The sequence below is a fragment of the Dromiciops gliroides genome, chromosome 1 (genome assembly GCF_019393635.1).
Source record: "Dromiciops gliroides isolate mDroGli1 chromosome 1, mDroGli1.pri, whole genome shotgun sequence".
In the NCBI taxonomy this organism is placed as follows: domain Eukaryota; kingdom Metazoa; phylum Chordata; class Mammalia; order Microbiotheria; family Microbiotheriidae; genus Dromiciops; species Dromiciops gliroides.
In genome coordinates, this window is record NC_057861.1 from 259,819,205 (window position 1) to 259,835,137 (window position 15,933).

Below are 15,933 nucleotides of genomic sequence, written 5' to 3' on the forward strand. Positions count from 1 at the left end.
CCCCAACAACAAAGAGCACTCTTTTTCACTTTGGCATTTATTAAAAAGTTGTAGTTCATGCCGATTTTAGCCTTCCTGAAACTATTCTTCTAAAAATGTACCATGTTACTCTTTTGCATTCACCCTCAATTGCCTGCCCCCTCACTTCCATAATATTTTAAAATCTGAATTCCTCATTGAACTCCTACAATCAAAATGGCTTCCTGAGACATTCTTTTTCTTTCTACTAGGAAGAATTTCATTCTTGAGAGCCCCTCTGCCCTTTTAGGTGAACTTTTAGAATCTTAGGTCCCAAAACCCTAACTGGTCTCTGAAACTGTGAAATCCTAAAGTTTGGGGTACATGTTACTCTATGACTAGGATCCTCTAGTCATGGACAACCACTAGGTCTATACTCAAGGAGATCAAAGAAAAAGTAAAATGACCTATATGTACCAAAATATTGTAGCAACTCTTTTTGTGATAGCAAGGAACTTGAAATAGTGTTTTTAAATAGCTGAAGGAATGCTAAATTTCAATTAGGGGTTAATGAAAATAAAGGTGTATTTTTTCCATTCAAATTCATAAATCTCCTGATGGCTCTGATATCTTACCACAGGTTAAGAACTCCTGTTTTAAAGGATCTGTAAGATTAGAGGGAGAGAAAAATATCTATGAAAAGCAGGGACAACCTTTAAGGAAAATGGATCTAAGGGCACTGATGTAATTATGTTGCCCCCATTTGAAAATATTGCTTTAATGGTACTATAGGCCACACCCCTCTTTAAAATAGATAGATGTATACATCTATCTATTTTATTGATGCCTTTTATTGGTGATCTCCTTCCCCTTCTCTACCTCCCACCTTTCTTATCTTCCTTCAATTCTCATCTAAAGTTTCACCTTCTTCAAAAAGCCTTTCCCAGTCCTCTTTAATCTTACTACCTTCATGTTGTCTATCCCCCCCACCCCATTCATTAGACTGTGAGCTCCTTGAGAGCAGGTATTTATTTTTGTTGGGGTGGGGTGGTTGTTTGTTAAAGGTGAGGTTTTTTGTTCTGTTTGGGGTTTTGGTTTTTTGGGGGGTTGCCTTCTTTTTGTATCCTCAGTGTTTAGCATAATGTCTGGCATGTAGTAGGTACTTAACAAATGTTTGTTGACTTGGCAGTTCTTTCCATATCACAGCCACTTGGTAAGGGGCGGGAGACTTATCTATGCCCATCTGAACCCTCCTAGGTAATAAAGAAAAGCATTTTTAAAAAAAGAAAAACAGTTAAACACAAACATCTCATACATTGATGACATCTGACGATGTAAACATCATTCTGCCCTAGTAGTTCCCTAGCTCTGCTATGAGGAAAAAGCATTCTTCATTATTGGTTCTCAGGGACCTTTGTTGTTTGTTTGTTTTATCAACACCCTATTTTGAAAGGAAAACTATATACATGTGCAACCTAAAATGTAATGCAAATTTTAGACTACATTCAGATTTTTCAATTTGAGGAAAAGCATAGCCTATGTTCAAACAAATAATCGCATACCCTGTGTATCATATGAACATAAACAGGGAAACCCTGAAAGTCTCCCAATTGAAAATGATTTGAATTAATATGCATCCCTTTGTTGAAATATGTGAATACAGACAATCCTCAGCTTTCCTGGGAAGTAATATACATTCCTAGAAAATGCCATGAAAGTAAAAAAATATGAATGCTGATATATTGAACCTATGGGAAATAGAGGTTAGGTTCCTACAAGCAACAAAAATTGTAATCTTTCACTAGAGATTGATGAAAATATACTTTTCAGCATATAATTCTTTATAAAAAACATTAATTCTGATAATATTCACTTCTCCTAACACAGTAACTATGAAATAACCCATAAAATGCAGTACACAAACTAAAATTTGTAACATGAAAAACATTTTTCTTGCTACTAATTCCTTAGAATGCTGTGACCTTTTGTACTAACATCTCAATTTTTAAAAATTTATTTCATACAATATTCACTTTTCATAACACCCAAATTCTTCAGTACCATAAATGCTATACAGCAAATAAAATTTACAAAACTAAAACATTTTTAACCTTACTATTACATTCCACTATGTCAGATGACAATGTGAGAGCACTGTACTGTATAGTAAAGTAACTCCTGCAAATGCTGCCCTCTGAAAAACAAGAAAGAGGTTGCTGGGACTTTCATTACTGCTGTCAGACAACACCAAGACTAACAAGGTCTTGACATCACTTCAGACACTCCTTCACAGCTGGTCAATGGTATTGGAGATAGTGAAGGATGCACCAACTTGAAATAATCGTTCCACTATATCTGCTTCATGTGCCATTTGAGATCCTTAATGGTCTTGGAGTAAGGAAGCATAGCAGAGGTTGAGTTGACATTTAACCTTGAAGCAATGATAGATAATGGGATCAGCAAATGATGAAAATATGCAACAAATGCCCCAGGAACTCTGAACTCTACAACAGTAGGGTGAATAAGACCAGTAAAGCCACAGTTGGATGCCTTCTGCTTCACAACCTTAAACACATGGAGCTTCTCATTAATTTTATCATAGCTATGAATGTGTGGAGTTGCCAACAGGAAAGTGAAAATGAGTTTAATAAAATCATAAATAAAACATAAATCATAAATAAAATCATAACTACCAAAATAATGAGAATGCTTGAAGTCCCAAAAGTTAAACCAGGAATGTTGACTATACCTCCAGTAAGGTTAAGGGCTATTGGTCATTTGTAACTTAGTTTAATCAGTTTGTTTTCTCCATAGAGGAAATGCAATCTTCACAGAACCTCCCAAAACAATGCATGCTCAAAAATGACTTGACTGATGACTCTGGGAGGTCATGTATAGATATATTTTCTTATACTCCCTAACCCCTAAAAGCAAAGGAGGAATTGACTACTAGAAGCAATATTAAGACAAAAGGGTATCATCTCAAATTATACTAAGTAATAATCATCAAAAAGGGTTGGTACTGGATAAGAAATAGAGTTGGAATGGAGTAGATACACAATATACAGAAGGAAATGAACCCAGTAACCTAGTGTTTGATAAATCCAAAGATCTAAGTTACCGGGGCAAGAACTTATAATCCGATAAAGACTGTTGGGAAGATAGTCTTACATAAACCATACATAAACCAACAACTTATACCAAGATAAGCCAAAAATGGATGCGTGATTTACACATAATGGGTGATATCATAAGTAAATTAGGGGAGCATGGAAATAATTATCTGTCAGATATAAAGATAAGAGTTTATGGCTAACAAGAGATAGAGTGGTTTGCAAATGGCATAATAAATAATTTTGATTACATTAAATTTCAAAGGTTTTGCACAAACAAAACCAATGTAGTCAAAATTAGAAGGAAAGGAGTAAACTGGGTGAAAAAATTATAGCAAGGTTTTTTTTTTTCTGGTAAAAGCCTCCTTTCTCAAATATATAGGGAACTGAGCAAAATTTATCAAAATAAAAATCATTCTCTCAATTGATAAATGGTCAAAGATATGAACAGGCAGTTTTTAGAAGAAATCAAAGCTATCAACAATCATATGAAAAATACTTTGAATCACTAATAATTAGAGAATGCAAGTTAAAACAATTCTAAGGTACTACCTCATATCCATTACATTGACTAAGATGACAACAAAGGAAAAAGACAAAAACTGGAGGAGATGAGGAAAAGTAGGTACACTGATACACTAATGAATCAAGTAACATACTACTAATGGAGTTGAGAAATGGTCCAACTATTCTGGAGAACAATTTGAAATTATGCCCAAAGGCTATAAACCTGGGCATACCCTTGAAACAGCAATATTGTTACTAAATCTATACTCCCAAAGAGATCAAGAAAAAAGGAAAAAACAAATATAAACAAAATATTTATAGCAGCTCTTTTTGTAGTGGCAAAGAATTGGAAACTGCACAGATGCCCACCAATTGGAGAACAGCTAAAGGAGTTGTGGTGTGATTGTGATGGAATACTATTGTGCTATAAGAATGATAAATGGAGTGGTTTCAGAAAAACTAGAGAAGAGTTACATAAGCTGATGCAATATGAAGTGAGCAGAACCATGAGAATATTGTGCACAGTAACAGCAATATTTTAACAATCAACTATGAAAGATTTAGTTCCTCTGATCAATACAATGATCCAAGGCAATTCTAAAAGACTCATAATGAAAAATGCTATCCATTTACAAAGAGAGAACTGATGAACTCTGAGTGCAGATTAAAAATAAATTTTTCCTCTTTTAAATTTTTTTTCTTAACATTGCTAATGTGGACATATTTTTTGAATGATTTCAGAAAAAAAAATATTGTATTATACTTTGGTGATTGGCATGTAGAATCATAGATTTGGGGGACCCCACAGGTTATTGGTCCCACTTCTAAAAGATATATAAATTCTACCATAACATTCACAGTCAACAAACCTTTGCTTGGGGAGATCTCTAGAAGTATACTGCATTTTCTTATTAGGTGACCAATTATATTTTTGAATGGATCTAATTCTTTCATTTTCCTACTTGCCCTCTCAATTTGAGCAAAAATCTGTATTCCTGACTCACTGTTCTTAATACTGCCTTTTACTGCAGACCAAGAAAAAAAATCCTCCTTTGATATAAAAACTAAAGTGGTCTGATTATCTATCATGGTTTTCTCTTTAAACTAATTCATCATGGTACCAATTACAGGATGCAATCAAAAGGTTTGTGTGTTAATCTTGATATGAATCCCTACTGTTGCGTTTATTTTTTTAAATTCCGTTTTAGTAAGTTTTCCCACAACACAGTGACACTATTTTTATCCTTATCAAGTCCATTTCCATTATTTAAAACTCCCTTTCATATTATCAGCATATAATGTCTTCCAAACCCACATAATTTTGAGTTAGGTGCTATACCGAATGTTGTCCTGAATACAACTTAACCTATCTTCTTGAGTTGCCATATTTTCCAGAAGCACTGGACCCAGAGTATGCAAGAGGCTCTGAATGTGCCAAGGACGTAGCTCCCTTTGAGATAACATAATTTGTTATTACACCCCAAGTTGTTGTTTTACCCCAAGCTGGACACCTGGGCACCAGCCAGTCTAAGCTAGGCTGGGATAATGCTTGTGCTGCTGGGGTCCTTTGCAGATAACTGGACTCTCCTATCATCATAGCCTAGCAGTTCCCAAGGGAAAAGAATGTGGCTTTTGTTATCACCTTGCTCCTCCCTGTGGGGAATGATCCTGGTTTTTTTACCATCTTTGCTGCACTAGCCCCCTCACATGTCACTCCCCTTCCTGATATCCCCTCCTCCCTTTGTCCTGCTATTATAAAAATGTAAACTTCTGTAAGGACTGGGAACCCTTTGCTCAGGCTTTGATTTCCACCTGCCTGTTCATTCCTCTTGTAATAAACCCATATTTCATGTACGTTTCGTGAAAGCTGGATTTTCTATGGACAAGAACAACAGAAAAAGCTATATTCCTAATCATTTGGGAGAGTGAATTCTAGTGAGTCATTTTTTTAAAATATAGTATATTATTTATAGTTATTGAGCAAAGGGAAGGAAGGTTGTACTTAAAAGTTAATATCATATTTTTATTTTAGGGAGAAAGCACATATCGCACTGCTATAATAAAACACACTGAACTTAGAGACAGATGTTTTGTGTTCAGGTCATGGCTCTGACACTTTGTTGAATGGTCTTAAAAATAACCTCTGCAGGCCTCAGGTTTTTTTTTTCTCCATCAAATAGGAATAATAATAGTTGTACTATCTTCCTCATAGAGTTGTTGTGAAGATCAAATGAAATAATGTATGTTAAAGCAGTTTGGAAGGGCAAAAACCTTCATAATATCACTATATGTTTCAGGGAACATTATTTGATCTGTTTATAAACCAAATATTTAATAAAGGACCTTCTTGGATGAGAGGGAGGTGCTGAGGGAAAGGGGGTACTGGGGAATAAAAGAAACATGGGAATGTTCCAAAGACATCTTACTATTCTTAAAAGTTTGCATAAGGCCAGACTTTCACTAGAAAAGAAGGGGGGTAGGGGGAAGACTTTTCTCTTTTCTCTTGTATCATATGGTTCCCAAGATGGAGACCTCAAACCAGTACTATTATTGCCATTATTTGGTTATATTATGGGCTAAAGAGGCTTTGATAGACTGACCTGAAAAGTTTATCAACATTTATGACATTGTTTCCATTGAAAAATGTTTCAAGTGCCACCCTCCCCAATGTATTTACAAATGAACTTTTAGGCCATAATATATTTGCAATAGTAAAACACAGAAACACATTTAATAACCTAAAGATTACAAAGCACGTTGAACATAACTCAATGAAACATAACCCTGTGGTGGTAAGCAATCAGATATAGGTACAATTATGTAAATCAGATATGTACAATTATGGAAAATATTATCATCTTAGCTTGTACAAGAAAAGTTGAATAAAAGAAAAAAATGAAAGAAAGTGAAAAAGAGCATGCTTCAGTCTGTGTTCAATATCTGTTCTTTCTTTGGAGTTGGATAATATGCTTTATTGTTGGTCCTTTGGGATTGTCTAAGATCATTGTATTGCTGAGAATAGTCAAGTCATTCACAGTTCTTCATGAAACAATATTGCTGTCTCTGTGTACAATGTTCTCTTGGTTCTGCTCCCTTCACTATACATCAGTTTATATAATCCTTTCCAGCCTTTCTAAAACTGTCATGTTTGTCATTTCTTATAGCACAATAATATTCCATCACAATCGTAGACAGTGGCTTGGTTAGCCATTCCCCAATTGATGGGAATATCTTTGATTCTTAGCTACCACAAAAAGAGCTGCTATAAATCTTCTTGTACAAATTGGTCTTTTTCTCCTTTAAGGGGGATGTCTTTTGGATACAAAGCTAGCAGTGGTATTGCTGGATGAAAGGGTATAAACAGTTTTATAGCCCTTTGGGCATAGTTCCAAATTGCTCTCCAGAATGGTTGGATCACTTCACAAGTCCACCAAGAGTGACACAATCTCACCTTTAAAAATTTTAGCACTGATATTCTTATGGTAATGATATAAGATCATGAATCATGGAACCCTACAATCTCCAGAAAATCAAAATTGTGGGTGACTCAAAGAGCAAAAGATATGTGTCGTACACATAAATAAACAGGCTAACACATATTACTAACAGTGATGTAAGAAATGTTCTTAAAGATGTTATTCAGAAAATGTATTTTTGTAAAGGAGATCATATGATTTGATCATATGACAACAGAAAAATAGCTTAAGCACTAAACTGTTACCCATAGAATATCCAGCATAGGACCCATGTCCTTTTTCTTTGATCTCTTTAGGGGTACAGTCCTAGTAGTAATATTGCTGGATCAAAGGCTAAGCATAGATTTAGAGTACTCTGGGCATAGTTTCAATTTGTTCTCCAGAATGGTTGGATCAGTTCACAACTGCACAAACAGTGAATTAGTGTACCTATTTTCCACATCCTCTCTAACATGTAATTTTTATATACCTCTGAGTTGTATTAATTTGCATTCCCTGTCCATGAAAGGGTGTCAAATCCTCTCTGGAGGATTTATGGCATAGTATGGAGCACAGCACAGAATGAGAAAGTATTTGATGTAAACTCTACCAATAAATGGAGTGAATCACAGATCAAAGTATTAGAAGCACCCATATAAACCACACTATATGAATGAGAAGCTAATTCTATAGGGTTAAGAATGTAGTGTGGTCAGGACCAACCAGGACTGGCCAGGAATTGAGTCAGTCACCACAAAAAGTGTCTACTTGCCCCAAAATGCATCCCCAATGGCCAGTGGAACACTACTCTTCACTCCCACTCAATAATATGATAAAATAATGGGATTTGGCAGACACCCAGGGGCCCCACCTGAAGATTGATTTAGAATTGTTTGAATTGGGTGAGATTGAGAAACTGACTGAGTACCTACTTAAGGTGACTGGATGGAGACCACACCTGGCTGACCCTGAGTGACACATTGTTCTCAGAGGCTGTGGACTACTGATGTCACCAGGAGACCACCCTTAACCAATTAGCTTGAAGGACCTCCCCTTTTGGGGAGGGAGATAGATCTAGGAATCAGAGTTTAGCTCATTGGATTTTCTCTCTTTTCATTGAGGAACTGGCATGGCGAGAGACAGAGAACAGGATGGCCCCCCTTTTCATCCAGGACTTTGGGATGGTGAGGGACTTCACATGGGCTGCTAGGAAGGAATTTTTTTTTTCCTCTCTGGCTATACCAAATAGATCTAAACTAGGATTTTCCATGCTATAAGGAATCTGTTCTCAATCTCTCTCTCTTCACTAATTTCTAATACACTTTAATAAATACCTAAAAGCCTAAACTCTTGCTGAATTTATCAGTGACTTTAGCCAGCTTCCCCCCAAAACTGGGGGGGGGCAGATTAGAACATACATTTTTATTTTAAACATCACAATAACCACTCCTATGCTAGATTACTCTAGGTACCTAGAAAACTGTAGTTACTCCTCTGATGGTAAGGTAAAAGTACCCTATAAGGTGTGTTTTTTTTTTCCATTACCGCAGTGGAAAAGGATTAGTTTAATTTGTCAATTATTTCTACTGACACAAGACCCTGAACATGTTCCCCTTGATGGGGAGCTCTGGTAGAGAGGGGATTTAGGCAGCCTGTAAGCATCATGAGACCACCTGGGAAAGGAAAAGGAGGAAAGAAGGAGATAAGGGCAAGAAAGAATGCTAGAGACAAATTTGACCTATTTGACAGCTTTGCCTGTGGGCAGCCCATAGTAAGGCAGAACAAAGAGAAGATAACTGGCCCACAAGGGAATTAAATCATGACCTGTCCTCATTAGCACTCTGGCCTAACCTACCAAGCTAGGTTAAGGACCTATCCGCAGTATAAGTGCAAAATGTCATTAGGAAACACTGATAAACTGGCATATAACACAGTAGGAACTGGTATCTCCAGATTTCTTTCCCATGGCCTACAAGTGCTTAATTAATATTTCATGTCCCCACAAATAAGTATCAAAATACATGTATGGAATTCTGAAAATTCTAAGGATAGCACTGTTTCAGGTCTCACATTTTCCCACAGTCACACAGTATGTTAAGAAATAAACATATCAAGGCTTCTTCCCCTCCAATTCAAATAAGCATAATTTTTATCCATATATACAATACATGCATGTATGGGTATTTGTACATATATGTACATGTATACATATGCACATAAGGAGAGAGAAAGAGTAATTCTAGGATGGGAGACATTTGGACCACACTATATAGAAAGTGTGTGTGTGTGTGTGCATATATGTATATATATATATATATATATATATATATATATATATATATATATATATATATATATGCGTGTGTGTGTATATATGTGTGTATATGTATAAAAAGATGGGAGGTCCTTAAAGACCTTCTAGTCCCAATTCCTCATTTTACAGATTAAGAATCCCTAGGAGTGATGAGTAATCATTGTTACCTCAGTAATAATGTTGAGCCAAGGCATTGTGTCAGTGCTCTTGAAAAAAAATCTGTTTCAGAGGTCAAAGTAAGAGGTCAAAGTAACCTCTGGGGGTTGAATGAAAATTTTTAAAAAGTTAAAGATGGAATGGAAATTGGAAAATGCTGAAAAAATCCTATTTTATTCTCAAACAAGTTGAAGTTTTTATCAACTGAGCAAGTCTTTTCCTTACTGAGCTCAATCCAATTTTTTTTCATTCGATTTTGCGCTATCTGGAGTGCAAAGTAAGCTTTCTACACAGGGGAAAAGTCTTTAAATGAGTAACACAACTTACTTATTCCTGTAAATGAACACTTATCTAAGACTTCTGGGGAAATCCTGACTCAATAAAACATTCTGAGCTTAAAATTTTTTTCAAATGTAATCAAACAATGTATAAGTGGAAGTTGGTCACTAAAATGAAACCTGAATCTTCTCCACCCCGCCCCCCCCCCCCATCATGCATACAAAATCCTTTCACATTTCTTACTCACTTAATGACCTTGGAATAAAAAGAAGCTGAAGAAACCAGGTGATGTACTGCTTTTGATTAGTGATCAGAAGAAATTATTTTTATTGCCAGAAATTTTTTTATCTGCAGCTTCCAACTCCTGAAGACTTACCCTGCTCTAAAGGCTACAAAGTAAAGAAATCACACTTTCTAAAACTTTATCCTTAATGCTGACTGATGGAATCTTTTCTGTTGGTTTGATGGTATTTGCCTTAAAAACAATGGATATACTATCAGTTCTATTTCCCATGAAATGACATTTTTATTCTGAGGTTTTGTATTCTTTTCCTATTCTAAAATCATGATTAAACTTTAAACACAGCAAATTTCCACAGTGCCTGTGGTGGGGAAAAGAAGATTATTTGTATTCAGTATAAGGTAGGTTTTCGAAGCAAGGAGGAAATACATCAGGGAAAAAATTATCTGTTGCCACAATATTGTAAGAAAATAGATTCCCTGATTATTTAGTTGCAGTTAAAATACTACCACTATCTCCATCACCTAGCAATTCTATCCTTGAGAAGAAACTCTATACCCTTTTAGTCTTAGCTTATAAAGATATGCTTTTTTCCTCCTTTAGAGAACCCCCACATTAATGAGTTTTGTCATGGGACTTAATGATATTGTTAAATAACAATATAATCATCCTGCATTAATTAAATGGTTTAGGAATAGACCAATTCATGTAGGCCTTAAATGTATCACTAGCTTTCTTCATGATGTCCCACACACAAGATTTTTTTTAATTAAATCCTTTTTTAAGATATTATTTTTCCCTAGCTATCTAAACTCAGTCAGCATGTTTCAATCACAGGCTTTGGATTTGCAGAAAGACAAAAGCTCATTTTCAATTACTTGGAGCAAACCTCTATGGGTAATAGAATGCCAAAAAGCCCTCGAAATAAAATGAATGAAAATGACTACTGTTTTTTTTCTTTGAGCCCTATTAGTCTCTTACCTCTTTAAAATATAGTTCAGTCCCCTAAATTCTCACTAACATTATATTATTATTTTTTTTTTAGTGAGGCAATTGGGGTTAAGTGACTTGCCCAGGGTCACACAGCCAGTAAGTGTTAAGTGTCTGAGGCCAGATTTGAACTCAGGTCCTCCTGACTCCAGGGCCGGTGCTCTATCCACTGTGCCACCTAGCTGCCCCAATTAACATTATATTATATAGCCAATTTGAAGTATCTTTCTGAAGGATAAGCACATCCCCGTCAGGCCAATTTTTTCTACAGAGGACAGATAGGTCCTGATTGTACATTTTCTCATACTGATGGATTTGAGGGAAGATGTTAAACATAACTAGTTGTAAAGTCTTAAGATTTTAAAGCCTTAGACTTTCTGAAAGGCAGCAATAGAGAAGAAGGAACACAGATTTCATTTTTTAAAATAATCATTGACAATTACTATGTTCCTCAAGACTTTCTGAAATTTCCCAATTCATTTTCAACTTAATGGCAATGACCTATTCCTATATTAGCAAGCTCTTCCTCAGAAAAAGTTGCAGTAGGGAAAACCATGAGCTTCTCAGAGTTAATATTTGCCACCTTAAAATCAAAGTTGCAAATGCAACATCCATGCTTCTCTCCATACTTCTACCTTTTCAATGAATGTTACTTTATTTCTTGAGATCACAGAATAGAAAATACTTCTGGTACATTGCTAACTGACTCTCTCTCTCTCTCTCTCTCTCTCTCTCTCTCTCTCTCTCTCTCTCTCTCTCTCTCTCTCTTTCCTTTAGAATCTTTGACATAATACAGGACAGATGTTTGGCCAATAAGAAGGAAGAAGCAAGTAAGGGAGAGGGAGGGAGGGAGATAAAGGGACAGGGACAGGGGGAGGTAGGAAGGAAGGAAGGAAGGAAGGAAGGAAGGAAGGAAGGAAGGAAGGAAGGAAGGAAGGAAGGAAGGAAGGAAGGAAGGAAGGAAGGAAGGAAGGAAGGAAGGAAGGAAGGAAGGAAGGAAGGAAGGAAGGAAGGAAGGAAGGAAGGAAGGAAGGAAGGAAGGAAAAAAGCCTAGAATTCATAACTTGTGCCTGCTAGGATAGTTCTTTTTCCTTATGATTTGATTGTAAGGACTCTGTTCCCCCTACTCCTGGTCCATTAGAGTTTTTTTAGATTTCCCTTTTCTCGGGGATCTCTAGGATATATTTTCTACAAAAGGAAAAGGGTCTCTTGTAAGGTCTGCTTTAGCAACTTTAAAAAATCAAATAATATGCATTATATTTTGTATAGTGCTTTCTCTCCTAGACTATCTTCCACCTGTTCTGTGGGTATGTGTGTACATACACACACGCGTACACGCATGCGCACACACACTGTTTGCATTTTGTTGTCCCCATTTGAGTTCTGAACTGGTATTTGCCTTTCACAGGCTGCTAGGTAATATAGTAGCTAAAGCACTGGAACTGCAAATCAGGTAAGACCTAAGTTCAAATTCAGCTTCAAACACATATTAACTGTGCCCTCTAGAGAAGTCACTTAACCTGTGTCTACTCAATTTCCCTATCTATTAAATGGGAATGATAATAGCACCTTCTTCCCAGGGTTGATGTGCAGATATTTGGAAAATGCTTTTTAATTCTTAAAACACTGTCTAAATGCTAATTATCATCATCATTATTATCAATGGGATCCCCAGTCCTTAACACAGGGCCAGACACAACTAAGTGCTTCACAAATATTTGACTAACCACCATAATCCAAAGTGAATAGCAGTAGGAATTTCAAATATATTTTCCCATACAGATTTATAGGGAGTAGAGTATATTCCTCTGATTTTAAATCTAGTGTGATAGCTAATTATTGACAAAAACTTCACTTTGGGTTCATGTCATTAAAAAGTAATTATTGGGGGGCAGCTAGATGGCGCAGTGGTTAAAGCACTGGCCCTGGATTCAGGAGTACCTGAGTTCAAATCCAGCATCAGACACTTAACACTTATTAGCTGTGTGACCCTGGGCAAGTCACTTAACCCCCATTGCCCCGCCAAAAAAAAAAAAAGCAATTATTGGGGGCAGCTAGGTGGCACAGTGGATAAAGCACCGGCCCTGGATTCAGGAGGACCTGAGTTCAAATGCAGACTCAGACACTTGATACTTACTAGCTGTGTGACCCTGGGCAAGTCACTTAACCCTCATTGACCTGCAAATAAATCAATTAAAATGAAAAAGTAATTATTATCCTGCTAACGATTTCATCTTCAGATGCCAAACATTTGAATGCAGAAAATTTAAATGTCTGTAAGGGAAGGTCTTTTCTAAGAGATGTTGTGTCTTTAAAAACTAGGAAAGAAACAAGAGATGAACTGCATTATTAACAGCAATTTTATAGTTAACAGGCCATACAATTGTGGCTCAGATAAAATTGGTCAGTGTTGTTCTTTGCTCTACTGGGAAATTCATCAAATACTCAAGAGTAACTATGAACGAATGGGTGAAACTATTTCCCAGCTCCCCCCTCCATCCAATCATTTTAATTGAATGATTATGCCTACTAGCTTTGCACTTTTCAAGAACATGATTTTTTTCCTACAATGGATTTATGCTGAATTCTAACAGCTAGTTCTATCAATGTTAAATTTTCAGGCACCTGATAATAGTTAAATAGCTACCTCCATTTGAAATAAAAATCTGTATCTACCACCACCTTGTGTTAAAAACTTTGAATCTCCTTTTATGCCCTGCTTACTTGACATTCTCCCAAAGGATCTGTATTCCTGGTCATCTTATTTTTGTTCCTGGTTGAGAATAAACAGTTGTTACAAAATATATACATGCAGGTCAATTACCACATCTTTGTATTGTGTTATCACACCTAGATTTTTCTTTGGACTATCAGGGAGCTCCCACTCCCCAGCTGCTTGTCTCACCCTATTTTCTCCCAAATAAGCTGTTAGAAGTGATTTTTCAGGCTTAAAGATCTTAAATGTCCAAAGAGTCTCATGTCCACTGATGAATGGATGGAGTGAAATGACTGAAAGAATTTCTCTAGGAGCACTACTTTAAACTTTTAGGTTAGCATAAGCTTACCCCTTTATTCTTTTGACAATCCCCCCACCCCCACCCCCACCCCCACCTTTTTTCTTTTTGGTCAGCTAACTTGAAAGGTGATCCGTAGATGCTCAACTTAATAGCAGCTCTAGTGTAGGGGCTTTAATAAACTGAGAACTCTCTTCCAACACTCCTTAGTCTCTCTTCCAACGAAGAAGGAGTGCTTCTAATGGAGAAAGTAGTCCTAAATTTATGCAATGGAAAAAGGTAATTAAGTAAGGAGTCATGATACCTAAGGTTGAAGTAGCAGTCCGGCCCGAAACTATGTGACCTAAGCTAGTGACTTAACCTCTCTTGACTTTTTTGCTCATCTATAAAAAGAGAAGGATGGGTTGCATGATTGTAAAGTTTCCTTTTAAATGTAAGATCTCAAAGCTCAATTTGGCAAAATAATCTGGAACTACAAATGGGACAATCACACTGCTCCAATTAGAGTTCCAAAGATATAGGGGAAGCAGGGAAAGAAGAACGAAAAAAAAGTCAAAGTACAGAGAGTGTGAAGATAGTTTGATTTTTCTTTTTTGAGAGAGGGGGAGGAAGAGGGAGAAGGAGCATTTCCTAGGCGAATTGTAGTTATTTTAATCAAAGCTACTTCTAGAAATTCAAATTTAAGTATCCGAATCAAATATAATGCGTTGTTTTTAATAGTCTCATAGTGCATATTCCCACAGTTGTCCAGAGACGCGAAAAGACTCGGAATACACAAGCAAGGAGGGTATCGAGCCCCCACCAAAAATTAACAAGAGAATGACGTTTATCCCCAGCCATCAGAGGTTCCATGGAGTGGGAGTTGGGGCAGGAGAAGGGGGTTGTCACTGCGCAAGTTTGCGAGGGCTTGTGTAAACTTACAGGACCGTGGTCTGCTGTGGCACCTTAGGAATGTGATCCAGCATCAAGTGCATGCAGCGGATGGTGCTCTTAAAGCAAAGACAACGGCTAGGGCAGGACAGAGCCGGAAGGACCCACACAGCCAGGAGAAAGCCGGCGGTCCAGCAGCCTCGTTTGGGCTCCATCACTCCATTCGCAGCTGCGGCAGCAAAGGCGGTGAGGGCTGGTGGGGCTTGGAGCAGCCACGCTTTAGAGCTGCTCTCAAGGAAAGCACAATTCCTGTCCAATCAGCGAGGGGGGAGATCACATTACAGAGGCTGCAGGCACAGGGCAGCACTGCGCTCAGAAGGGCAGATTATTAGTCTTGTCAATGTAAAAGTCCTCTTTTCCCAACAAATCTGTCTTTTAGACAGACTCATGTAAACATTAACTTTTTCAAAGGTGCATTCCATCGTACATTTATGTGGGACCCATCCTCATTGCTCCTAGCTTTTCTTTTGAAGTTCAGCTTGATTAAAATTTTATAGGATCAATGCAGAGCTGATTTTCTTTTTTGTCTTTTAACGTTATCAAATCCTAAAGGGTAGAGTTCTAATTAGATGATCTAAGTACAAATACTTCTTCACTACTCCAAAGTTTGATCATTTAATATGCAGTGAAGACAGGATAGAACTTATTTTTTATAGTAGACTATATGCTTAACTTGAAATAAGTTCAATTTTCAAGTAGTCAAATTAGTTGTAATATTTAAATGTTAAATCCATGGGCGCAGTGGATAAAGCACCCGTCCTGGATTCAGGAGGACCTAAATTCAAATCCGACCTCAGACACTTGACACTTTACTGTGTGAACCTGGGCAAGTCACTTAACCCTCATTGCCCTGCCCCCCCCCAAAAAAAACCAATTTAAATGTTAAATTCATGAATCTACAAAACTATGAAAGCCACTATTTTCTGTGGAAAACATTGTCTGACTTACAACATGTGATAAGTCTGCAAGAATAAAA

The 15,933-nt window shown here is 36.9% G+C and overlaps 1 protein-coding gene across 1 annotated transcript in view; it reads right to left on the reverse strand.

Annotated features, from left to right (window-relative positions):
- Positions 1–15,112, reverse strand: part of PXDNL (peroxidasin like) — a 574,279-nt gene extending 559,167 nt beyond the window's left edge. The window contains exon 1 of the mRNA XM_043975169.1: positions 14,949–15,112. Coding sequence (XP_043831104.1) covers positions 14,949–15,112 — 164 coding nt within the window. The remainder of the gene's footprint in view (positions 1–14,948) is intronic.
- Between the last annotated feature and the right edge of the window lie 821 nt (positions 15,113–15,933).